Genomic DNA, 25,269 nt, shown 5'->3' with positions numbered 1-25,269 from the left:
CAAATGTGGCGTTCGATATTTCGGAGAATATTGGCTGCTGTCTCCACGGCCAAGCAAGGAAGGCAACTGATCGCCAACCTTCAGACTGCCTGTTCATTCTGTTCTTTTAAGTCCAAAGCATCATCAGCACAATTGTATATCCGAGAAAAAAGTTATCTCCACGAGTCTGAACGGCAACGTCTGCCAACAGCTACAACTAGCTTCAATGGATACTAGAGCCGACCAGAGAACAGTTCCAGTATCAGAGAAGGACTCGGAGGAACTCACCACCAGTCTTCCTGACATCAGTCAGGTCGATCTACAGAGAGAAGAATGGATCAGCGGCTGGAAGTTGGCGGCAGTCTTTTCAGGCATCACTATTGTGAGCTTCCTGATGCTGCTAGACATGTCTATCATTTCAACAGTCAGTCCATTCGCATATCGGGTGTTCGTCCCGCTGATCTTGGTATAGGCCATCCCCAGAATCACCAGTGATTTTCACTCTCTTGATGATGTAGGATGGTACGGTAGCTCGTACCAATTGGCCAGGTGAGCCTACTTTGGCTTTGCAGGTATTTGACACTGGTTTTAACCTGAACAAGTGCTGCTTTGCAGCCTTTGGCCGGCAAGCTCTATGCCAACTTCAACTCCAAAGTAAGTATATGACCCTGTTATTGACAGTATAGATGTTAAGGAGAAAAACAGTGGACTTTCTTTACATTCTTTGCGGTCTTCGAATTGGGGTCTCTTCTCTGCGGTCTCGCCAGCTCATCCAAGATGTTGGTTGTTGCACGTGCTGTGGCAGGGATAGGTGGTGCTGGCATTCAAACAGGCACTTTCACCATCATTGCCAGCTCGGTTCCCATGCGCAAAAGACCCTGTAAGCTTGACACATGATATCAAATGGCAAAGACTGACGTATCCGCAGCACTGATGGGTCTGTCTATGGGGAGTCTGTATTATCTCGCCAGGCGATTGGGGATACAAGGCTGACAAGCTTATAGTAGCGCAAGTGGGCATGGTAATAGGCCCGTTGCTTGGGGGTGCCTTGACGGAGTATTCAACCTGGCGCTGGTGTAGGCACGTCTTTCCCTTTTCGCCGAGTATCACTAAGGTTCCCCAGGCTTCTATATCAATCTGCCCGTTGGAGGGGTGGTTGCAGCCTTGATTGCTTTTATTCACATTCCAGAACAGCTCCAAAAGCCTCCTTTCTTGACAGTCGTTCGTTCGATTCACCGACAGCTGGACCTTATTGGCTTCGTCTTGTTTGCTCCAGCTGCTATTCAGCTACTTCTAGCCCTGCAATACGGGGGCAATGATTACCCCTGGAGTAGCCCTACCATCATTGGCCTATTTTGTGGCGCAGGCTGCACCTTCGTTGTCTTCCTCGTCTGGGAGTATTTCAAAGGCGCAGAAGCAATGATCCCTTTCGACATCTTGTCCAACAGTGTGGTGTACTGCAGCTGTCTGAACTTTGGGTTCCTGATGAGTCTGATTATCTGCAAAGACTACTACGTTCCGATATACTTCCAGGCAGTCAAGGGGGCCTCTCCTTTGTTCAGCGGCTTATTCCGTCTGCCGACTATGGTACCACAGCTGCTCGGGGCGCTCTTTGTGGGCATGCTTGGTATGTTACCGCTTTTGGTTCGATTTGGCCTTAGGTCTTGGCTAAGAGTACCGTAGTTGAATGGCAGGGCTATTACCTGCCCTATGTACTCACCAGTTCGATGTTCAACGGTATCTCAAGTGGTCTGATGGCCACGTTCATGCCAGACACAACCACTGGCAAATGGGTTGGCTACCAGATCTTGGCAGGAGTCGGCGAAGGGATGGGAATCCAGCTGGTAAGTTCGTCCTGACGGCAGAACTTCCACACTCGGGACTGAAGTCAGCCCGGATCAGCCAGTTGTTGCGGTACAAAGCACGCTTTCACCGCCAGAGGTTCCTATCGCAATGGGTCTGCTCATGTTCAGCTCAACGCTAGGGGCGTCTCTTTTCCTCAGTCTTTCACAAACGATCCAGAATACAGGATTGAGGGAATTGCTTCCGAAGTATGCGCCGAATGTAAGTGCACAAGATGTGTTGATCGCGGGAGCAACTGGGTTCCGGAGAGTCGTATCGGCCGCGGATCTCGGTGGGGTCCTGGTGGCATATTCAAAGACCATCGACCGGGTGTTCTACCTCTGTGCGGGCTGTTCATGCGCATGCCTTGTGGTTGCATGGGGAATGGGATGGGGAAATATTCGGTCGGAGAAGAAAGAAGCATCGCGATCATCGGTGGAGACAGCCTAGTTTGACCTAGTGTGGTCAACTCTTCGTATAGAAATACGCATCACGTGATAGATAGAGGCATTTGTATGGTGGCGGAGCACCTGACTCAGACCCTCCGATTGGGTGGTCATGACGCATGACTCACCCTTGGAAAACTTGAAAATGAAGCTTCCTCCCCTCACTTTTTCCATCGTCCTTCGATTTTCCCAAAATTTGTGTTGTGCTGCAATTGCTGTTTTGCTTGTGTGTTATTGCTCTTCTTTGCAAGTCAATCTTGATTGTTCCTAGAAGACTTACTCCCGCCAGAATGGCTACACCATCCTCTGGCGCCTCTGGGCAACTCCGTCAGTATTTCCCCCAGAATTTCCCCCACCCCCGCCCCTCCCCGTCTCCGTCCCCGCGAATGTTCAATGAGATGAACGGCTACTAAATCCCGTAGAGAGAGTCGCGTCGCAACCTGAAAACCCCTTTTCCGCCTTAATCACCGACCAATCCTTTGCGATCATCCCTTCCTTCACTCTCGAATCTGGCGTCACTCTCTCCAATGTTCCGGTAGCGTACACCACGCGAGGCAAACTCTCCCCGAACGGTGACAATGTCTTGGTGATTTGCCATGCCCTCAGTGGTAGCGCTGATGTGGCAGACTGGTGGGGTCCTTTGCTTGGTGGTCCTGGACAGGCCTTCGATACGTCGCGATTCTTTGTTGTCTGCCTGAACAGTCTGGGCAGTCCCTATGGCAGTGCCAGTGCCGTGACCTACAAGGACGGAGACCCGGAGAAGGGCCTCTATGGGCCCGAATTTCCTTTGACCACTGTGCGTGATGATGTGAGGTATGTGTGGTTCGAATCATCGTTACTCAGACTCATGCTGACCTCTGACCAGAATTCACAAACTCGTGCTTGATGACCTCGGCGTGCGGCAGATCGCAGCTGTCGTTGGTGGTTCCATGGGCGGTATGCTTACCCTCGAGTATGCCTACTTCGGCAAGGAATACGTTCGCGCTATTTGTCCGATTGCCACATCTCCCCGTCATTCTGCTTGGTGTATCAGTTGGGGTGAGGCACAACGACAGAGCATCTACAGCGATCCTAAGTACGAGGATGGCTACTACTCGTTCGATGATCCTCCCGCGACGGGTTTGGGTGCGGCTCGCATGTCTGCTCTTCTTACCTACCGCAGCCGCAATTCCTTTGAGTCTCGCTTCGGCAGAAACGTCCCTGACCCCTCCAAGCGTCAGAACATCAACGGTACGGAGAGGTTGCCAACCCCGCCCAACGAGCACTGGGCCGTTCACAACGATGGACATAAGAGCAGTGGACGCAGCTCGCCCGTGCTTCAATCTCCTGCACTTGCGCAGCCCGCCGAGGTTTTTTTCCAGGATCCCCAGTTCTCTGGAACCAAGACTTTCAGCAAAACTCTCGAGTCCAAGGGCAGCCAAAAGAAGCTCCCGACTTATTTCTCGGCTCAGTCATACCTCCGCTATCAGGGCGAGAAGTTCGTCAAGCGGTTTGACGCCAACTGCTACATCGCCATCACCCGCAAGCTCGACACGCACGACGTATCGAGACATCGGGCCAGTCCGGATTCGGAGAATCCTGTGCGCGAAGCACTCGGTCAGATTGAGCAGCCTGCGCTGGTTCTGGGTATTGAGACCGATGGACTGTTCACTTTCGAAGAGCAGCAGGAAATCGCGGCTGGCATTCCCGACTCGAGATTGAAGCGGATTGAGAGTGCTGAGGGTCACGACGCCTTCCTCCTGCAATTCGAGCAGGTCAACAGATACATCCTCGAGTTCTTCCGCGAAGTCCTGCCCGACATCATGTCCAAGGCTCCGGAGGGAGGTGCCGAGGCCGTGGATGGCGTGAACAAGCTAACCAAGAGCAGCACATTCGGCGAAGCGGAGGTGGAAGACATCACCGCCTGGTAAACTGACCTCTGTGGTATCCAGATCAACCTTGGCGCTTTCATTGCAGCCTTCACACATATTTTGCCTGACACCAGGAGGGGAATGAGGAGTCTGGCCATTCTCTCGGCGACGAGAGGACGCGCCGGCGGCTTCGGATCCCGCCAGGACCAGGTGCCTTGGGGAAGTAGCGGTGCAAACTTGTTTATTGTCATTCTTAAGCCAGTCAGAGAGATGAGCACTTAACTGCCCCTCTCGTTTCCTAGTCACAGGTAAGGCTGTAAAAGAAGCATCCAACTGCTCTCCATCGATAAGCCCTCACTCGGCGTGGTCTGCCTTGCAACCACAATGCCAGAGGGTGGTGGGCGACCTTTTCTACAAGAGTTCGATCGTACATAGTATGATGAATGAAATAGACAGATCTTGTTTTTTCTTCCATTGTTATCTTGGTCACAGACCTGCTTGTAGCCCCATATCTCCCCCAATCGAGCCTTGATGATAAGTGTTAGGCTACCATACTCAATCACCCCAACCAAGCCATGACCCCCAAGTCATTGTGCAAAAGCACAAGGCAACCTTCCATCTTCCCCACCTCAAGTCATGGGCCCCAGAATCTACCCCATATTTAGCGCACAGGAAGTGAGAACAGACCTCCAACCTACTGTACACCAACGCACCCGAGCTCGCAATATCTGTCTGCACTCTGCACCCCAACCCTGCTTTCTTGCCTCGAATGTGAGATGTCAATCCATCAAACCATTGACTAAATGACGTGATAGGCGTTCTGGGAAGTCCAACGAGGGCCGGTGAATGGGCGGTTATTACACGAGCCGGAGGAAATTTTGCATGGCTTCACAGGGCTGTTTACGGGAGAAGGAGGAGGAGCTCAAGGCATTGAACAGCAGCCTGCAGGGAGATGTGTCCGAAGTACTAAATTGGTTGCGTGGGGGAGAGCAATAGGGATGTGATGGGTCAGTCCTCACTGTTAGATGCGGATGGTGTCTGAGTGCACATGGGAATAAGGACTTGGTTTGAGCTGTCTTTGATGGTCCGTCTATGCCTAGGGTTGGTTTCATAGAAGACTCAACTTCAAACGGCGAATGGAATTGTCTTTGAACCGTGCAGAACAGTATGCTTATTGTGCTTGGAGTGCAACCATGAATGAAACTATAAAGGAAGACGCAGTTCAGTACGTGGCATGTCACATGATATCATACTATGAGACAAATCATATTCAGGGTCTTTTGCTTCCTTCCCCTCTCTCTTTCCCTCCCCACAAGGCGAAACCTTCACCCTAAAGAAGCAAACCCTGCTGTTGATCAGGAATCACGGAGGCTCTCATCTCACTATGATGAACTTGATTCCATTCTCCTGATCGGGAGCCTGGAAGTTCCACCCCCTCCCTCCCTTGATTCATCCCTGCCCTTGCTGGGGAATTGAGAGGTTTCATCCGCTGCCCCTTGCTAGGGTTCCACAGTATCCTCAAAAAAGCAATGGAAACTGTATTGTGACTCAATCAAGCTGGGAATCTCGACTTCTCGATGTCAAATTACAATGGCCTGGACATCGGATGTCTAATTATGAAGTATGTCGAAACTCGTGAAGAACGGATCAGTATTACGACTAACAGCTTAAGCAGTATAGGGTCGGCATTATAGAGAAAATACTCTCCCAATAACCAGCATGGGGATTCCGCCCAATTGCCCCATCCCGAGACAGGAGGACCTGGATTCGGCTGGACCTCCTCCATACTCGCCCAAGAGCCAATGATCGTGGCTCTATGCCCTGCGTTGGGGAGTGATAGTTACTGCAGAACCAGGCCGGGGATGAGCAGGGATAAAGAGACATGCCGGGGGTAACACACACTCTCTCAGACCCACACAACACACCGGCGCCCGATACCACTCTGAGCGACGCGAAAGTTCAGCTTGGACTTGGTGATAGTAAGCGTTCGACATGCTTTTCTGCCAACCACGCTTTCTTACTCGCTGTTTCATCCATACAAAAGCCTAATAGCTTGTTTCCCCGCTCGTTCTTCCTGACTGGCCGTTGCCCGCGCGGCGCGCAGCTCCCGCGGGCGTTCTCCTTGCGAATGGGGATCGATCGTCGGGGAGATGCAATGCAGGCTGGAAGGCTATGGGACTCGTCCAGTTTCGTGCAATGTGTAATGCAAGCAAATAGGCAAGCAAGCACTTCATATCTCCTTGACTCTGAATCTTGTCTGTCATCATGATGATGGGTGGGTGGGTGGCTTGCCTGCTTTGCCGCGCTGGGTGGGCTCCATTCTTCTACTTCTTGTTTGCTGTGCTCCCAAGACCTGGGATATTGCCTGTTTCCTTTTCATCTCCACTCCCCGCATTCCGATCCTCATTGTGAGACTCACTTCTAGCTGCCCGGACAACTTTTTGGCTCACTCTTGGCCCCATTGGGTTGGGCTGAATCTCAAGAGAAAGAGAGTTTGTTTTGGGCGGCTCTTTTGGGCACTCGTTGCCCAGCGGACCACGACGTTCAGAATCGGACTTAGTCGCATTCGTCATTCCCATGTGAGAAATTCTTCATCTCAATTGTGAGATCATCTGCCTTCTTTTCAATTCCCGAGATCGATGATAGACAAGGTCATCATATACATTGCCGGTCCGCGCCAATAGATCCACCTTTGTTCTCTTTTCCGACTTCGCCCTTCTTCCCGAAGCTCAAACCTGAGAACATGGATTTTCTAACGAAGGATCTCCTTCTGAAGAAACGCACCTCTTTTTCTTTCCTTTTCGGCTCTAACGTACGTGAGATGATTCCGTCTAATTCCCCGAGGGACCACAACCCTCAGAAGGGTTGGAAATTCGACCCCTTCTCTCCTGATACCATCAATGCAATCAAAGCTAAGCGATAAGTACAGAGACCGACCTTTGCCCTGCACAATGAGAGCCCAGAAGACCAACCCCCGGGATACTATGACGTCCCTCCCAAGAAAGAAAACAAGCCTGCCGCTCCTCAGATGGCATCTGAAGAAGATGAGGATACCCTTCATAGCACCCGCCAAGAACTTTCCTCGGAATTGGAAGCCCAGGTCCGCTACGCCTGTTCCTTGCTAGTATACCGCATTGAACAAGGCATATCTTCGAATTACTCCCCCAACCGCGCCAAAGCAGTTGCAGCAGCCAGAAGGAAGCGCGTCTCGGCGGTAACAGCTACATCCACGATTTCAGGATGCGATACTGCTGCGGCCGCGCAGATTGAAACGAAGTATCTCCTCTCCAGCACGACTAAAAAGCTCCGGGATGGGGTGATGGGGCGGCTTGGAGGCGGAATCTTCGCTCGGGATGGTGGTATCAGTATTGATGGCGAGAAGCATGATTCGGGTGTCGGATTGACGCAGCAGCCGAGTATAGCAACGATGCGGGAGGGACAACGTTCGAAGTTGGGCTCCTCGCACTCGAACTATACCGCAGCCCAACCATTGGAGTCTGTTACAGCGGGGAATCTAGACAAGGAAGCAACTGAGGCTATAGTGGGAGGGGAGCACAGTATGATCGTTAGCCCAATATCACCAACCGCACCCGAAGGAGAAGAGGACGTGATCATTAGTCCAATAACTGTATCAACCACTACCACCACAATCGCCAACACCACCGGATCAGGAAGCACAGTCTATCGGACCGTGCCAACGAGTCTATCGCCGACGGACAGCAGCAACCACGCGACGAGCAGCGAAGATACAAACCCGACTTCTTCTCGCGAACCCAACCAACATCAACACCGTTCAGAATTCCTGACCCGAGGAGCAGCAGCTACAGGAGAAGAGACAACGCAGTGCCGACGAGACCAAGACACCGCCGTATTTCTCTCTCCCACGGACCCAGCGCCTGACAGGCAAGCCCATTCCGCAACCGCAGACGAGAACCCCGACCTCACGAATGACTCCGACGTAGAGGTATTCCTTGACCCCGAGACCGCAGCCGAATACATCACCTCCTCCGCAGGAGGAGTAGGGGGCGTAGGAATCTCGCTCCTGACAACCAGCACCCCAAGTCTCGGTCTGACCATAGACCCAGCCTCAGCCCGACAATCCCGAGTCTACATCCCACCTGCGCCTGCCACCATCAACATCGACGCAGGAGCCAACCCCACCGCCACCGAGGAAGACGCTTCCAAAATCAAGCGCAAATTAACATACACACCGACCTACCCCTCGCAGCTCCCCCAGCTCCAAAACCTTACCACAATGACCACAGACCAAACGGAGGGAGAAGACGAACCCCCGATCATAATCGACACAAACGGCAACGCCCACGTCATGAACCGGGACGAGGAGCTCGAACGAGACCGAGGGCTCCAGCAAGCCGTGATGACAAAGATGCAGACAGGAAGCATATTCCTTGTGTCCCCTACCGAGGACACCCCCGAAGAAGCGGTGGGCAGTTCCAGCTCAGATGAGGCGCATGAATCAAACCACGGAGCTATCACGAATCCGGCTCGTGGCGATGCAGATGCGGAAGCCGAAACCCCAGGCCCGCTCCCCCGTCTCCCTGAACCAACCTACACCCCCTTGCCACCCCGGCGCCCAGGCACCAGCGCTTCAAGGTTGAAGACCTCCTGGTCGGCGATCAGCCGTTCCACGGCTTCTGTGTCTGGGAAACTAAGACGGAAGTTCCGGAGGGGCGGAGATGCAGGAATTGACGACGATGATGATGATGATGATGATGACTCCTTCGTGGAGCTGGAGAGGTCGAGGCCGAGGTCGAGGAGTCAAGCGAAGACACCGACGTTGCTCTTCAAGCGATTAGCGGGGTGGTTGACCGGTCGAGGGAGTTCCAAGACAGCAGCAGCAGCAGCAGAGAATGAAGATGTTCCGACGACATCGGGACTGGAAGGTGTCGTCCCTTATCAGGGGACTTGAACCATGAATGATGAACAATATCTGAGATGTTGAAACGCGAAACAGGACCCTCTGAAATGAACTTCGTGTATGTATGTATGTATGCCTGCCCTGTTTTGCTAGGATTGGGAGTTTTGGGCCTTGTATTTGTAATTTGAAATTAGACCCCAGAGAGTAGATCGTTACTATACTACTAGAATTGCGGAAATGATTGATGTGGTGGGATATCTTGTCATTTAATACTCCCACATTTAAATCTAAAGGGAGCTGAGTCTAAGAAAGCAAGCATCGTTATGACTATCCATATCAATTCGTAACACGTATCCAAAACCACCAGTCAAGGACAAAATACCAATCTACTTGAACTATAGCCAGTATAGAATCTCAATCTCACTCATGCATCAAGCCGTACAGTATAGCCTTGCTTGTTTTCAAGACACACACAACAAGCACCAGGACAGCCATGAACACCAGGAATGAGGGATCTACAGCCCGAGCCAGAAGCGGGTCTTCTCGACGGTGAACTCGGCCTTCAGGACGCCGTCGCCCGTGCCGGTGACCTGCACCTCGTAGACGCCCTTCTCCGACGCCCACTTGGCGCGCTGCTCGTCCCACCAGCTCGTGGCCAGTTTCTTCTCGACGACGATCTCAACCTCCTTCGTCTCGCCGGGCTGCAAGTGCACCTTGGCGAAGCCCTTGAGCTCGCGCTTGGGCCGGTTGACCCCAGTCGCGGGCGGGCTGACCCACAGCTGCAAGATCTCGGCGCCGGGCCGCGCGCCGGTGTTGGTGACGGAGACGGTGGCAGTGATGGGCTCACCGTCAAGGCCGAGGCGGGGCTGCTCGGGGGCGGAAGTGAGACGGAGGTTGGAGCGGGAAAAGGTCGTGTACGACAGGCCGTGGCCGAAGGGGAACAAGGGGGCGAGATCGACCTTCTCATAGTAGCGGTAGCCGACGTAGACGTCCTCGCCGTACAGGACGCGGCCGCGCTCGGAGCGGAAGTTGAGGTAGCTGGGGTTGTCCTGCAGGCGGACGGGGAAGCTGACGGGCAGCTTGGCGGCCGGGTTGACGTCGCCGTATAGCACGTCGGCGATGCCGTTGCCGCACTCGTTGCCGCCGAACCAGGCGTGCAGGAGGCCCTTAGTCTTGTGCACCCACGGCATGGTGACGGGGGTGCCGCTCTGGATGACGACCACGGCGTTGGGGTTGGCGTCCAGCACGCGCGAGATCATCTCGTCGCTGCCGGGCGGTAGGTCCATGTGGTCGCGGTCGTGGCCCTCGGTCTCCCACTCGCTAGTCAGGCCGGCGAAGATGACGACCTGCTCCGCGCTGGAGGCGAGGCTCACCGCGTCCGACATCAGGTCCTCCTGCGTGACCTGGCGGCATGCGCCAAAGCGGAAGCCGCCTGGGCCGAAGATCACGACACCGCGCATGTCCAGGTCGGAGGTCGGGGCGCTGCCGAACTCGAGGAGGATGCGGTAGGTCTGTCCGGCTTTGAGAGCCTTGGAGCCGCGTTCTTCGACGGTGGCGTTGCCGAAGAAGGCGGTGCCCTGGCGCTGGTTCTTGGTGTTGTCGACAACGACCTCGTCGTCGATGTAGAGCTTGCCGGTGCCGACGACAGTCACGCCGAAGTCGTAGATGCCGTCCTCTTCCGGGGTGAAGTAGCCTTCCATGTCGACGTAGAAAGTGAAGGACTTGATCTTCGGGTTGACGTAGTCCATCAAGAAGCCGCTGGACCGGACCAGATGCAGCTCATCAACCAGGGTCCGGTTAGGCTCGGATGCGGGCTCGTTGTACACCCGGAACTTGAAGCCGGTCTGGCCGTCCTCCGTCTTGAGTAGGGGACCGAGCAGAGGGAGTTCCTTATGCGAGTAGACACCCTGGGAGAACTGAACTGAGCCCTGGCTCTTGGCCGAGACACCCTCGAACGGGGACACGGTGTAGTACGGATCCAACGACGCGGAGCCACCTCCGCAGTAGGCAGCAAACTTGGCATTCGGTCCGATGACCAGAATCGACTTGTCCTTCTTCAAGGGCAAAATATCGTCCTCATTCTTCATGAGCACCACCGACTCCGACGCAGCTCGACGGAGCAGCGCCTGGTCCTCAGGACGGTTCAAAGCCTTCTCCTCCGCCTGCTCGGGGATCCCAAGCGGCTCAACCCAGTTGACCAGGTTGAGGACATTGCGGACTCGTTCATCCATGACAAACTCGGCGACCTTGTTCGAGGACACGGCATGTGCCAGGGCAGTGCCACGCCAGCGTGTCTTGCCCGGCATCTCCAGATCCAAGCCCGCATTGATAGCGTCGGAGGTACTGTATGTACCGAACCTGCGAAGCGAGAGCGACCAGATTAGCAGCTCATTGGAGGGCAACACCTTGGGGGGTGAAGGAGGGGGCACTGCGACTCACCAATCACTCATCACCAAGCCATCCCACCCCCATTCCTTGCGGAGAATCTCCGTAATGATCTCCTTGTTTTCACTCACATGCGTCCCATTGACCTTGTTGTACGCCGTCATGACACACGCCGTCGGACAGATGCGCATCGCCAGCTGGAACGGCAGGAGATAGATCTCCCTCAACGCCCGGTCCGTAATGATCGTGTCGACAGCCAACCGCTCGTGCTCCTGGTCATTGCAGACAAAGTGCTTCAGGGTCGCCGCGACGCCCTTCTCCTGTACACCGCGACAGTAGTGACCCGCCAGCGTGCCCGACAAAACTCCGTCCTCGGCGTAGGACTCGAAGCCCCGACCGCCCAGCGGCGACCGCTGGATGTTGATGGTCGGCCCGAGGATGATGTGCGATCCCTTGGCGATGGACTCCTCACCCATAAGTCGTCCAACCTGGTGCAGAAGCTCCGTATCCCAGGTCGCACCGAGGGCTGTTGCGCACGGGAAGCATGCGGCAGGAACGCCGTTGAAGAAGCGCGTCCCTCGCACACCATTGGGGCCATCGGACATGCGGAGGGAGGGGATGTTCAAACGTGGCACAGCGGCAGTATGCCAGAAGTCAATACCTGCAAAATTGAGGCAAGTGGGATTAGAGCTGTCGACCGGGACATCGTATACCTCGTCGATGTACTATTTTGCAAGAGCTCAGGGTTACCCACCTGCTGTGAGGGCTACCTTCTCACCGAGCGTGAGCTCCTCCAAGGTCTTTTCCACGTCTAAACGAGGCATGTTGCACAAAGAAAGAAATCGACAAATTCTCTATATAATTTTATTTTCAGGAGGGTTCAGGGTTTAGAACACTCCAGAGACAAGGCAAGGGTGAATGGGGAGTCGGGTTGAGGATAGGGCGATAAGACGATAAGAGAAGCAGGCGGGGAGGAGGAATGCCGTCATGATTCAACCGACAGGAGGGGATTGAGGGTCTTGATATAGTCGTGTTTCTGGTTGGCAGTGGGCACTGACTCAGTCACGATTAGAAAGCCGGATGTCGTACACAAGCTCCGCGCCTGGATGAGCAGGGGAGCAGGGGAAGAGGGGGGGGGGACCCAGTAGTGCAGGATCCACCACGATCGCAAGGATGATCGTGACGGATCATCGGTTGATAGGGCCGGGGGGGTGGAGATTGGAATGAGGAATCAATGGATTGAGAGGATGAAGTTGTCAGTTGTCAGTTGAAACAAGAAGGAAAGACGAGGCCGAAGATTAGCCGGCGAGGGGGGCGGACGGAGTGTCGGGCCGAAAGTCCCTCCCGCGACCGAAAGGGAAATTCCCCTTGGTGTCACTCACTCATACTATTAGAGAAGTATGTATTGTACTTAGTACTACCGTCACCGTGCCAGGTGGAATCCATTTCCTGATCTAGCAATCATCACCTGCACGATGGATGGATGCATTGCATTGAACAGTTGCAACTGGCCAGCCTGGCCTCATCTCATTATCAATGGCTCATTGCTATGTTACAGATGCACAGATGCAATTCAATCCCAGGATTATGACAAGCTCAGCCAATGGGTCGGTGGCAATCAAAATACCTAACACCGTCCAACAATGCATGCAATCCAGGGCACAAGATACAGAGTAAATTTAATAGGAGAGAGAAGGAAAAAAAAGAAGAAAAAAAAGAAGGAAATGAGGGAGTGAGGGTGTGTAGCCAGAGAGGGAGGTGTGAAGGAATTGAGTATATGGGGTGGGTGTGTGAGGAGAATCAAAGACGAAAAAAAGAAGAAGAAACAACTATCATGCAGTACGTGTCATTCCGCTGGTATCAAATCAACCCCCGCGTCGAGGGCGTTTGCTCTCACCACCCATACGCATTCCTCCTCGTCCGGCTCCGTCGCCATGATTGCCGTCGTCTCCCGGTCGATTCCGCTTGCGATGAGGCCCTCCACCAGCACCATCACGGTGATAGTCCCGGTCTCGCTGGCGATCACGGTTGCGATCACGATCCCGGTCTCGCCCTTCGCGTCCACCGCTCCATCGTCGTGGTTCCTCTTCCGAGCCAGCAGGCGGTGGTGGCGGAGGGGGCGGGGGTTGTCCACCAAGCGAGGACGGTGGCCTCAGACGCCCTTCATGGTCCTGGCTGCTGGGAGCCAGATCCGATCCTTCATCACGATCTCGTCGTCGCCGGTTGTCTTCACGTGCCCCGGCACCTCGTCGAGACACTTCTCGGGACTCGAAGCGTTCGTCGCGCGGAGCGCCCGCTCCAGCATCGCTACGACGACTACGCTCGCGTTCATAATCGCGTGTGCGATCCCGATGTTCCTCTCGTCGACTGCTACTCCGCGGTCCCTCTTCCTCGCCGCCGCCCCGACGCTCACGTTCACGCTCGCGGTCGTTGCGGTCCTGATTGAAGCTACCACCTGAAGAATAGCGCCCCGATCTTCGGCTTTCAGAACCGCTTTCCTCCAACAACTCGCCCCGTCCGCTGCCAAATCGGTTTCGGGGGTTCTCATCTTCCGGATATGATGCTCCTCCTGGGCGACCTGCGAGTAGGTCGGGTCTCCCTTGAGACGGAGGACCAAGACGGCCTGTCTCTTCGGGTCCCACGGGAGCCTGAGGACCAGTTGACTGTGGGGATGGCGCATTCGTAGCTTGCCGATTGGCGCCCCGACCACGAATCATGGGTCCAGGATTACGCTCAGGCGGCCCTCCGGACTGCTGCAGCATGTTGTTGATCCCAGCAAACCGCTTGTCACCACGGCCTCGTTCACCACCGAAGCCAGGCCCAGAAGGCGGGCCACGAGGGGCAGACGATGGCCCACTAGGAGGGGCAACCCCTCCCCTGGGACCGGACGGAGGGACGACGGAAGCTGGGGACGGCGGAGGGTGTGAGCGAGGATTGCCGCCATAGGGGGTGTCTTGGGGTTGTTGTTGTAGAACCTTGAGCCGGTCAGGATGCATGCCACTGGTGTCGAGCTTCTCTGTGGTTGGAGAGGAGGGAGGGACAGAAGAAGCTTGATCAGGAGTAGCTCGAGCATTTTGGCGACCAGGTCCTGTAGGAGGCTGGCGGTCGGGTGCAGTTCCAGCGCCAGGAGCGGCCGATGAAAGGCCAGAGTGGAGTGTGCCGGACACATTGCGTCCACCTCGACCCTGCATATTTCTGCCTCGTGGGCCTAGGGGCACATCGGCAGGGGGTTCTGGCTGTCGTAGGCGACCCGACGTCAGGTCGACACCGGAATCAGAATCAATTGGCTGCCGGGGAAACCGGTCGCTACGGGGTCCGGTAGGCATATCTTCGTTGCGCGGGTGCTGCTGGGAATAGTTGGCACCCCGGCGGTCATCAGACGGGAACCTTTCGGGACGATTCGGCGGATCCATACGCGGAGGCGACAGCGCTCGTGATGGCAAAGCCCTCCGCTCGTCTCTCTCCTGCCGTCCCGTATCGCGACTGCGGAAATTGTCCACAGGCCGCTCCGGATGATCATGGATCATATCAAGCCGGTCAGGATGTGTTGGTGGGCCAGTTCGGACGTTTGGAAGACTGTCACGGCCATCGGGACGCAACCGACCAGTCCGATCTGGCCAGTCATTATCCCGTAGCGGGCGTCCATCTCGATGGGGAGGGCCGCGGAATGATTCGTCCATGGGAGGCCGGCCAGGAAAGTCTCTGTCAAGGCGACCATAGGTTCGTCCGTCGCCCGCGGGCTGGTCAAAGGGTCGATTATAGTCGTGCTCACCTCCGAATCGGCCGCCGCGAGGATAATCTTGATGTCTGTCGCGTCGGTCATCCATGAGATCGGTAGGTCGGGGAGGTAGTCGTCTATTTGGAAGGTGCGTTTGTGCACGAGTGTTCGGGAGCCCAGACGGACCTCTATCAAAGTCGGGGCGCTTTGGGATATTGGGCGGCGGTTTACTAGGTTCAGAAACTTTCGAAGCGGCTGAAGACTCCGCAGGCGATGCAGGAACGTGGGGACGGGAAGCAGGTTCACCTTCAGAGGGCGCTCCGACCAGAGAAGGCGTGTCTTTATCGTCTATGGTCTGGGCGCGGCCACTCGGTTCTGGGGTCTCGGTAGGTTGGGCCTCCGCTGCATTGGGCTGAGAAGCTGCTGTACCAGTCTCTTCGGCCTGCTGGGCCGATTGGTTCTTTGCATCCGCAGTCCTCGTCGGTGCGTCGGCCATTCTCGCATCCTCAATCTCACCATCTTCGACCTCTGCTCGAGTCAAAATCTCTGAATTTGGAATCTCTGGGTTGCTAGATTCGGGAAAGTCGGGCGTCAGAACACAATTCATCATTCAGAGCTTGGCTTGTGGTGGAGACTTACTCATTGGCCGTCGTAGGCCTAAATTCGGGCGCAGAAGCATTCAAAGATGCTAGAGTACCGGATTGAGGGCGCGGAGTGCCGGGTTTTCCTGTTGCGCTGGGTGCGTTCGCTTTGCCCGGCGCCGGCTGACTGGCAATCATAAACGCTTGAGGAAGCAGCCATTTCTTTTCCCGTCGGTTGAGATCACCAATAAGCGAGGCAGCGGGGATCTTGACATCGTCACGCTCATCAGTTTGGCTGAGGGTGTTCATGCTAGTGAGCATGTTCTGACCAATCCAGTTGACCGCAGGGAAATGCTGCACGACAGCCTTCAGCACACTAATGGCGTTGCGAATGTGCATGTATTCTCCTCCGTTCAAGCAGGTCTTCAATGCTGACGCCAGGAGGCGGTGCCATTTGTACAGCAGCCGTCGGAAATCTTCATATTCGAGGAAGGTTGTCGGCTTCCCTTCGGGGTCAGTATTGATGGCAAACCCGGGAAGATCCTTCTTGTTCCCAAAAGCTTCTTTCTCATAGACCGTCTTGTCTGCATGCCAGCGGCCAAGGTCGCGGATGACCTCATTCAAGAATCGACCAAGATTGTCCGCCTCTCGAGATGTACACATGAAGATCAGGGCGGTCAGCCTCTGCTCCTTGAATAGCTGGTCAAGGAGGCCAACTGTCCGGAAGTTGGGGGCGCCGGTCGTGTGGAGAAACTTGAGCATCTTGAAACAGTAGAATGCATCAATCGGAGACAAAAGCAGGCGTGGCAAGAAACATTGCTCCAATAAAGCGACATTCAAAGCATCGTGCTTGCCGCGCATGCCAACAAACCATCGATCTTTCTCTTTCTGCAACTTCGTCCGCGTCTGACCATATGCCTTGAGATGGGCCTTGTTCTCCTCCAATATCCGATCCTGAAGTTGTGTCAACTGTTTCTTCTCGCGCTCCTTTCTTTGCGTGCCGGCCATGCTGACATCTGATCGATCGTTGTTAATCGCAATGACCTTCCGTTTCTGGCGATCGATTTCATCCTCGTAAGCCTTTTGCGGAATATGCACATCGTAAAGTGACAGCTGCCAGAAGGTGACGTAGAACTGGAGACCAACGGTACCCCATGTGTCAGTCGGCAACACAGCCTTGATTTGGTCTTGGAGGTCTTGGATAACTGGATTGAGAGCGGGCGCTTCGGTGATTGTGGTACCGCCAGTGGTCGTGTCCGTAGCGCCCTGGGTATTGGGCGTGGACTCGGGCTTCTCCGAATCCACCTCCATAGAGTTTTCCGCGGATTGTTCCACTTCGGGAGCGGCTGCCTCGCCGTCTTCCCCTGTATCCATCTTATCGCCCTCAACCTTCACCTGCGGCTTGTCCTCCGTATCCCGGTCTGCTGCCCATGAGTCCTCATCCTGTCCTCCCTTCTCAACTTTCGCGATCTTCAGCGCAATGCTTGGCCTCCGAATCCAGAAGGCTATTTCTGGCTGAATGCCGTATTCGCCGATGAGCGAGGCCATATCGGGAACGAAAGAATCAAATTCCTCGACAGTGAGGTTGGTGCGAAGCAAATCAAGGTACTGTGCGAGGACACGGTGAATTTCGTCAAAGATGTTGCCCAGAAGCTTCAATTCGGAAGCACCATCGGTTTCGTTGAAGATGCAAGTCAAACGTTCTTGGGCAATCGCAATCAGCAACTGTCCAGCGAGTTTGGACACGGTCAACGATTTCATGAGTCGTCTCGAGGTCGTTTTCGATTCGTGTCGCTTGTCCAGAAGCTGCAGAATGGTTTGAGCCTGGAGTACTTCTCCACCTGCCATGGCCTGAATTTGTGCCTCATTGAAATTGGTGTCCGTGATGATACCGCCCATGGAACTGATAATTTGCTCTAAGACAATAAGGTCGGTTGAATTGTTCTGCCGCAGCTGTTCGACAACGTACTGCAGTAGAGGGCCGGGGTCCATCACTGAATATCTCTTGAACGTTCTTCCTGCAAAAGTGGAGAGGGCGTTCAACCATCGACTGGTCAGCAAACCGCTTTCTTGGACACGGCTTCGACCCTTCTGACCCAAGGAACTGATCAGAGCCCAGGTCAGGATATCATATCCAAGATAAGTGAAGTAGCGTGCACACTCCACGACAACTTCGATCAGGTTCTCGTAGGATTCGATCTGATTGATAGCGACATTGATGACGATTCCAGGGTTGGCATAGGCAATCTTGGCCAAGGCACGAGCCATTGGACGGATGTTGGTCTTACTCAATCGCTTCAGAACGTCTTTTGTCTCGGCCCTTGCTTGGTCGAAGGCGGATCTGAGATCCGGTAGGCGGGACGTCTGTCCCAAATTCCACTCCGCGTACATGTTGTATCTGGTCTCTCTGGAGAAGAAACTGAGGAGCTCAAAGATTTCGTTCACAACTCCAGGGTTTGCCTTCGTAAGACTGATGGACGGAACCAGAAGTCTTTTGCAGAGATCCTGCCACCGCGCCCTGTTCTCGGGAGAATCATCTTTGCTAAGACTATCCTTTCCGATTCGCGCAAGCTTCGACAGTAGACTGGAATCCTGTCCAATTTTATGGCCGGACAGATTGAGGAACGAAGAACAGAGCGCGAAAACATCATCGACTGACTGACAGATAGGCACGTTATCGGCCCAATCATCCCAGTAGAATCGGTAGTCGGTTCCATCATTGGTGTCCTCCTTGTCAAGCTGGGCCCATCGCAGAACGCGCCGTGGCGGTGCCTGAGCCAGTCGAATCTGACCCTTTGCCAAACCTGTCTGATCTTGGCTCGGGATTTGTTTCTGTTCGCTGATACCTTCGGCTGAAGGCATAGGGCGGAACGGAGCATATACCTTACTGAGACAGTGATGGAGGATGCGATGGATAAATTCGGGGAGTTCAGGATAGACGTCCATCAGCCAGGGGAATTTGCTGAGGATAAACAACGACTCGGGAAGGGCTCCGATCGCGAGTAGGCTTTTCAAGAGCATTACCTTCTGATCTGAAGGCTCCGGTAGCTCCTCTTCTTCTGCCTTGGCAGCAGCAGCGGCCTTATCCGCTTCCTGATCTTTTCCAGGAGTGGCAGATCGAGTCTCGGATTCACGAATGCGCGGCATGGGAACAGTGTCATCAGAGAGCGCACCGGCCATCATCAAAGCATTAACACCGCCTCCCGGACGTGCGGCACGCTCTCTCTCAGCTTTTTCTTTAAGCTTTTCCTCCTTCAATGCATCCATGGAGTCATCTGGTCTCCAGAGGTGAGGATATAGGTCGCGCAGGGAGATGAAGCCCACCTTGATCAGCAGAGCTGCCAGGTAGATGAGATTATCCGGAAGAACGTCCGACCTCGAACGAGCCTTGGAAGAATAGAACCGTAGCTTAAATCCAAGGAGTTGAGCCGCGACTCGGCTACCCTTGGGAGGCAAGGTGCCCGTCTCCTCGATCCACTTTCGCATCGTCCTTTCTTCTTCGGAAAGACTGTTGCTTTCAGGAAGGATGTGCTGAAGCTCCTCCTGACTCACAGGCCGACGGCCTATCTCGAAAAAAGCCCGAATCCCAATCTCTCTGACACGGGCCCAGAAGTCACGGTCGCGCTGCTCGTTAGCTTCCATTATCTCAGACCGCTCTTCATCCGTGGTCGCCCACCCAGAAGATCCGGGTAGCGCCCACCGTGGCAGACCAGAGTCTCGATTTCCACCCTCCATATTGCGGAAGCTGTCCTCCTTGGGCCACCACGAACTGGCACGCAGTAGCTTGACGAAAAAGCGATATTGTTTCACGAGGACCGCTGCGAACACATCAAGAGTGACATCCAGCACACGGCCAACGTCCATGTCAAAAGCACCGATCATCGCCTTCACCTTCTCGAATGTGTCTTCCACGACTTCACTAGATGGAGGTTCATTGTTGCTCGTCGTAAAAAGTTCGGTCAGAAGCTTAGAATATCCCTCGGATTCCTCGCGTAGAAGGTTGTAGTTCGACTGCCGGTACAAGAGATTGGTCTGCTTGCGGATGCCCATACGGTGGAAGGTTTCGCGGACAAGTCCAAGCGCTTGGAGGAGCTGCGTGTCGAGCTGTTGACGCATAAGGGCCGCGTCGATGCCGGTGGAGAATACGAGCGGCCTCAAGGCACTATTCGACGTGTCGGAATCGGTAAGTATGGATAAAGTGTCTAGGAAAAGAGAGCGCGTGTCAAGTGGGCCGGAAGCCGGTTGCTCCCCGTTCATGTCGACATTCTCCGCAGCAACATCCTCGCCAATGATATCCCTAACTGCCGAGCCTGCGTGGTCTGGAGAAAGCCGTCCGTACAGGGCGGAGCGGATGAGCTCTTGGTAGATAGACGCCAGGCCAGAAGCATCTTGCGCGTCCTTTGCTTGTATTCCTTTCTCCACGATTTCCCTTCTCCCTGACGCGACCCATTGATCTGTTACGGTTTGTGTAACGTACTCGTAGTCGTACGGCGGTGGAGGACCAGGGGGAGGCTGAACGGGAGCATTGGATGATTGCATGGGCGGCGGAGGAGCGGGTGTCGGCGCAGGGGAGGGTTGGATCTGCGTTTGAGGTTGCGGCTGTGACTGGGCCGATGAAGCGGCAGGTGAGGGCGATGGAGGAGGTTTATGCTGCTCGGCATTCGTGGGAGCTCCGTTGGTTTGGTTGAAGTCAGTTACGTCTCTCGTTGGGGCGCTGCTAGGCGGGGACATGGCCGTGTCCCTCCGACCGGCGGCGAAGTTCTGGCCATCGCCACTTGGGCGTCGACCCATATTCATATTTCCACCTCTCCCCCGACTGGAAATCCGCCGACCGCGACCACGCGAGTCGTAATCGCGAGACTGCGGGCCGTGATTGTGTTGCGCCATGTTGAGATTGCCTGGTCGATGAGGGGATGGTCGTGAACCGTCGTTCCCGATTTCGCCAGACCACGATCGATCGCCTCTTTTTCTCTTCCCTCCGGCACCTGGAGCCATGACAAGGTCAATATCAAAGCTGGAGGGCTGAGGTAAAGAACGGATGAGTTCCGGACAGGTCGCAGTTCATGCGGCGGACCTAGATTAGAGACGGTCAGCTTCCTCAATGGGCTAAGATTTGAGATGAATGCGATGGAGGATCGAAGTTTGGTGCATATGGAGAGATGGGTGACAACCTGCTGCGGAAACCTCATGCGGGGGTAGAAGCAAAAAAAGGCGACACCAGAAGAAAAGTTCAGCGTCCGTTTGCTTGGATCGGCGAAGATGATGGCATCGGACAGGTTCACAATGGAACAAACCGGCGGCTACTGGCGGGTAACGCGTCTCGGGTCGCTTACTGGGTAGCGCGTTCCACCAAGCACTGGCTTCCTTCCCGCGGGCATGGACACTATTAATTGGTTTGGTTTCTACGGACTTCAAAAAATGCGATATACCGATAGTGGCTAGGAAATGGTCATTTCATTCATCAGATTAGTCTTGTATTACAGACAGGACTCTTGACGGCTCGCAATCTACAACAAGCCCAAAGCCTTGGCCTCAATGTCCACAATCTCTGGAATGAGCTCCTTCAGGCTAGGCCGGTGGGGAGACCAGCCGAGCAGCTTCCTGCCTCTGTAGGAGTGGCCACGAGAGTTGCTGCCCCAAGCATAGAGACCGAAGGAGTTCAATTCCTTCACCTCATCGTCTCCGATGGATTCCACGTCAGGAGACGAGATCAGCTTCTTCTCATAAGCGACCTTGGCCACCTCCCGTGAGATATCTCCCCAGACGAAAGTGCCGTTTTCGGCCAGGTAGTAGCCCTTGTCGTTCCAAGTGGCCTTGCCGCCGCCCGCAGCAGCCGCATCTCCCAGAAGCCGGTACAGATCGCTGAGGTCCTGGACGTGGATCTGGTGCCAGATGTTCTTACCCTCGTTCACCAGCAAACCCTTCTTCCGCTTCAAGACAGCGGACGCCAACCAGTAGGCCTGCACACTCTTCTGGTTGCCGGGTCCCCGGCCAGGGCCGTAGATTGTTGGCGGGCAGACGATGGCGATCTTGACACTGTCGGGGTTGCGCTTGCCAGCAGCAATGACGATCTCATCGACGTTGCGGTGGAGAGAGTCTGAAGGCAGGTTGAGAAGCTCATCCACGCCATCCCAGTCATCGTGCTGCTTCTCGCGGTACCGGCCCCAGGTGTTGGCACGGAAGTCCTCGACGGTCAGGATACCGGTACCAGATGTATGGATCCACCACAGGGGACGCTCCGGCGTGTGTTGGGCAGCACCCTTGGCGATGGCCTCAGCAGACGCAACGTGGTCGCAGTCGGCGGTGTCTGGCCCAAACATGTTAGTTTCGTAGTTCCGAAAGCAGGGGCTAGATATCGGGGTCGTACGGAAAACAATATCGGCCTTCTTGACCTCCTCCTCGATGATATCGGCCGAGTCTAAATCTCCCAACACAACGCGAACCTTGGAGTATTCGCGGGTGAGCTTGTCTGCCTTTTCCTTGCTGCGAACCAAGACAGCATATTCCCAGTCAGGGTGTGCCTGGTGGACGTTGTAGAAGACATCTCCACCGATGTAGCCGGTGGCGCCAGTACTGTGGAGTGCGAGCACATGGTTAGACGCTGTTACTATCATGGCGGCATAATGCGCATGTGCGAAGGAGGGGGAAGAGTCCTACACAAAAACCTTGAGAGGGGCCATGTTGTTAGTCTGGCTAAGGGAGGGTTTGCTTTTTGATTAGGTGTGTGCTAATAAGACTGTGAAGGTACAGTACTTCTGAATGGTAGATGAAAGTAATGAGAAGAGGTACCAGGGGCAATGAGAACGGAGAGGGATGAGGTCTACTTTATATCATGAGGAGGTGGTGGGGGGAGAGAAACGACAACACAGACGACCAAGCCCAGACAACAGGAAACCCCCCAATTACAGCTTAAGCTCCGCGGGTAGAAGTACAAGTATGCTTGGAAATCAAGAGTGGATGGGCAAATGGATCCTTGTCTTGAGCTCAGAGCTACAAGAGTGGGGGTACAGTACAAAAGGGTGGGAAGAACTCAAAAGAAACATCCCCGGATCCATTGTCATTATTAATTGCTTGTTGGCTTGCTTGCTCTCTTTGCACTGCAACCCTGACCCTGACCAGTTTCCAGTTGGCAATCTCGCCATTGTCTGCCATGCCATGCCATCTCATCATCGGGGAGTTTTGCCCCTCAGGTCCTGCATGACGTTTGCCCGATTCAGAGGCGGGGCTGGTTGACGTGACCCTGACAGGGAAGACAACAAACAATACTAGGTAAAGGTACAGGCAACTCAATGCAGCGGGGTCAACACAGACAGATAGAATCACGGTTAAATAATTGAAGAGTTACAGACACGACTGTCACATACACAGAAAATTCCATACAAACATGCTGTAATAGAGAACAGGAACAAAAAAGCCATGGTCGAAGGGGAATCTCGCATACGAAATATGCTCATAATTTACAAGAGTGACTTAAAAGGTACTCGTGGCTAGGCGACTCGCCGCATTGCGCGCGTCCAATCGGTCCTCATCGTCCTCCTCAGCAATCGAACTCACCCCGCTGGCCGAGCGCAGTCGTCCCTTGCCACTTCCACTGCCGTTCGTTTCTTCGTCATCGTCCAGCGGAGGCGCGACAATGCTGCCGCTCATGCTACGCCCAAGACTATCGCTGCGACGGGGGATTCCACTCCATGCGTCGCCCTTGGGACCTTGGCTCGAGCCCAGATTCGGTCGTCGTGCGGCAGGGTGAGATTCACGGCCCAGACGGCTCAATCCTCCAGAGGCATCAATTGCCCGGATATCGGGTCGGACGCTCTCGAGGGTCGCCAGCGTGCGGCGCTCCGACTCAATCTGACGGAGAGTGTACTCGCGCAGGCTGGCAAGCAGGTCACTCGATGTGCGCTCAAACCAGCGCTGTTTCTCCAGCAGCAGATTCGACGTTACCCGCTGAGTCCTCTTCGTGAGGTAGTCCTCGTGCCTTTGCGCTTCATCCAGCGCGTTGATAGCCTCATCGACTTTGTCGGAACGCACGGAAGAGCTGACCTTCAGCCGGTCGGCAGCAGCACGTTTGCTGCGGGCGGCCTGTTGAGCTTGAACCAATTCACGCAGCAGGATATGACGATTTGTGAGAGTCTCTTTGACGATAAAGGCGTCCGAGGAGTGGTAGCTGAGCGGGTCTCCCAGCGTGGTAGCCTCCGCGGTCGCCTGGACAGCATGGAAATCTCCCACGGTTTGAATAATCTTCCCGAGCTTCCGGTAAGCATTCGCCAGTCCTGGGTGGGTCTCCTGCACATGCATCTGGCCCAGCTTGACGCCAAGATCCGACTCGGCCAGACCCAATCCTAATCTCCAGTAAGCGATGCGCATTCTCCAATCTGGCATGTCAGAAACGTACCTCTCCGGCCCTTGACCACACGATCAACCTTGTGACTTGCATCCATAGCACCCAAGTAAAACATCTTCACAGTAGGCCGGGCATTCTGTAGTTCCGGGGTGTCATCCGGAGGCGGGGCAAATTGCTTCAAGACCTTCCTCCGAACACCGGTGGCGGGCTGCTTCATGCGGACCACAGGGCTGTAACCGAAGTCGCTCTCCACAAATAAGGTCACCTCGTCATCATGGATCAGGACCTCGTTACTCAGGACCACATTTAGCCACCGCTGCATCGAGGCTTTAACCCGGTTCTCGTCCTCTTCGGTTCCAGCACCGGCCGGCGTCAAGGGGGATGGTACGGCGGGTACAAAGGTCTCGGGATTGGCGGAGATGAGGTGATCAGCAAGCTTCACGAACTCGCTGTGGGTGCGTCGAACATCCCGGTATTGGGTGGTCCTGAACTTGGGGATATTGGTCTAGGCGTTGGCGGGGTCAGTCGGTGGCCATACAAAAACAATGAGAGAGCCGGCTCACGTGAACGTCAAAGCGCAGGATAGGATCTTTCTTGCCAGTTCGCTCTAGCCCGGTAATCTTGGCCTGGATTCTGTAGGCTGGGGCCGCAGGTCGGGCATTCTGTCTGGGCCCTGTCTGGTAACGAGCGGGGATCTGGGATCGAGGGTGTTGAGTCTGGGGCTGTTGTTGCTGAGCGCCATACGGCGGTTGCTCCCCAGCATTGGGGCCAAGATGTGTGTTTTGTAGTTGACCGGACAGGTTAGGGGAGCCGAAGCCATCCTCTCTGGCGCCCGACCCGTCGGCAGGCTGCGGCTCCCTATCGGCGCCGTAAGGGGATTGCTCTTGCGGGGGTAGCGGAGACGAGGGGATATCGCTCGTCGCAGAAAAAGTAGGTTGCGTCGGTCTAGGTGAAGCCCAAGGCGAGGTGCCTGCAGGATGATCGGGATCGTGCGAGATGGCGGAGTAGTCCATCGTGGCTGTCTGAGGGGGGGAATTGATGCGACCACGTCTACACCGCGCTGTGAGCCAGGCAGGCAACAATCAACATCTTGCTCTAGCTTGTTAATCAAATTGCGATTGACCAATGCAACATACCTGTCTATATTTCAGGGGCACCGGAGCGGCGAAGAGAGAAAGGACGTCCGAGAGGGCAATTGTGTCAGATGTGGGGGGAAGGGAAGGACGGAGGAAGCGATGGGGGATTGAT

General features: G+C 54.9%; 8 protein-coding genes across 8 annotated transcripts; 4 read left to right on the top strand and 4 right to left on the bottom strand.

Annotated features, from left to right (window-relative positions):
- Positions 1–205: 205 nt before the first annotated feature.
- BO97DRAFT_340616 (MDR family MFS transporter) lies at positions 206–2,271 on the top strand (the record flags this gene model as incomplete). Its single annotated transcript, XM_025691605.1, has 9 exons — positions 206–403; positions 452–528; positions 582–633; positions 685–859; positions 908–931; positions 984–1,055; positions 1,103–1,606; positions 1,663–1,823; positions 1,882–2,271. 9 exons carry the CDS (start codon positions 206–208, stop codon positions 2,269–2,271), a joined length of 1,653 nt encoding a protein of 550 aa, XP_025553588.1.
- A 179-nt stretch (positions 2,272–2,450) lies between these two features.
- Positions 2,451–4,574, top strand: met2 (homoserine O-acetyltransferase). Its single transcript, XM_025693575.1, has 3 exons — positions 2,451–2,594; positions 2,690–3,080; positions 3,133–4,574. Exons 1-3 carry the CDS (start codon positions 2,558–2,560, stop codon positions 4,175–4,177), a joined length of 1,473 nt encoding a protein of 490 aa, XP_025553587.1. The 5' UTR covers positions 2,451–2,557; the 3' UTR covers positions 4,178–4,574.
- Positions 4,575–6,860: 2,286 nt separating this feature from the next.
- On the top strand, positions 6,861–9,166 carry BO97DRAFT_476725 (uncharacterized protein; the record flags this gene model as incomplete). The annotated part of the gene is made up of 2 exons (XM_025700498.1): positions 6,861–6,929; positions 7,047–9,166. The coding sequence occupies 2 exons, from the start codon at positions 6,861–6,863 to the stop codon at positions 9,045–9,047; spliced, it is 2,070 nt and encodes a 689-aa protein (XP_025553586.1). The 3' UTR covers positions 9,048–9,166.
- Positions 9,167–9,311: 145 nt separating this feature from the next.
- On the bottom strand, positions 9,312–12,609 carry BO97DRAFT_387062 (beta-glucosidase H). Its single transcript, XM_025693574.1, has 3 exons — positions 12,136–12,609; positions 11,436–12,042; positions 9,312–11,354 (listed from the first exon to the last, which is right to left on the bottom strand). The coding sequence occupies exons 1-3, from the start codon at positions 12,203–12,205 to the stop codon at positions 9,512–9,514; spliced, it is 2,520 nt and encodes an 839-aa protein (XP_025553585.1). The 5' UTR covers positions 12,206–12,609; the 3' UTR covers positions 9,312–9,511.
- Positions 12,610–13,016: 407 nt separating this feature from the next.
- On the bottom strand, positions 13,017–20,912 carry BO97DRAFT_387058 (putative THO complex component (Rlr1)). Its single transcript, XM_025693573.1, has 3 exons — positions 20,852–20,912; positions 15,739–20,754; positions 13,017–15,668 (listed from the first exon to the last, which is right to left on the bottom strand). The coding sequence occupies exons 2-3, from the start codon at positions 20,673–20,675 to the stop codon at positions 13,247–13,249; spliced, it is 7,359 nt and encodes a 2,452-aa protein (XP_025553584.1). The 5' UTR covers positions 20,676–20,754; positions 20,852–20,912; the 3' UTR covers positions 13,017–13,246.
- Positions 20,913–21,117: 205 nt separating this feature from the next.
- BO97DRAFT_387055 (putative nucleoside-diphosphate-sugar epimerase) lies at positions 21,118–22,828 on the bottom strand. Its single transcript, XM_025693572.1, has 3 exons — positions 22,338–22,828; positions 22,048–22,253; positions 21,118–21,987 (listed from the first exon to the last, which is right to left on the bottom strand). The coding sequence occupies exons 1-3, from the start codon at positions 22,358–22,360 to the stop codon at positions 21,188–21,190; spliced, it is 1,029 nt and encodes a 342-aa protein (XP_025553583.1). The 5' UTR covers positions 22,361–22,828; the 3' UTR covers positions 21,118–21,187.
- BO97DRAFT_285021 (uncharacterized protein) lies at positions 22,395–23,032 on the top strand. Its single transcript, XM_025691100.1, has one exon. It carries the CDS (start codon positions 22,494–22,496, stop codon positions 22,911–22,913), a length of 420 nt encoding a protein of 139 aa, XP_025553582.1. The 5' UTR covers positions 22,395–22,493; the 3' UTR covers positions 22,914–23,032.
- BO97DRAFT_387053 (retromer subunit VPS17) lies at positions 22,977–25,245 on the bottom strand. Its single transcript, XM_025693571.1, has 4 exons — positions 25,158–25,245; positions 24,585–25,081; positions 24,073–24,526; positions 22,977–24,019 (listed from the first exon to the last, which is right to left on the bottom strand). Exons 2-4 carry the CDS (start codon positions 25,032–25,034, stop codon positions 23,151–23,153), a joined length of 1,773 nt encoding a protein of 590 aa, XP_025553581.1. The 5' UTR covers positions 25,035–25,081; positions 25,158–25,245; the 3' UTR covers positions 22,977–23,150.
- Between the last annotated feature and the right edge of the window lie 24 nt (positions 25,246–25,269).

The sequence above is a fragment of the Aspergillus homomorphus genome (assembly GCF_003184865.1).
Source record: "Aspergillus homomorphus CBS 101889 unplaced genomic scaffold BO97scaffold_9, whole genome shotgun sequence".
Lineage (NCBI taxonomy): Eukaryota > Fungi > Ascomycota > Eurotiomycetes > Eurotiales > Aspergillaceae > Aspergillus > Aspergillus homomorphus.
The sequence above is the reverse complement of the archived record's forward strand: the minus strand, read 5'-3'. Positions and strand labels throughout refer to the sequence as shown.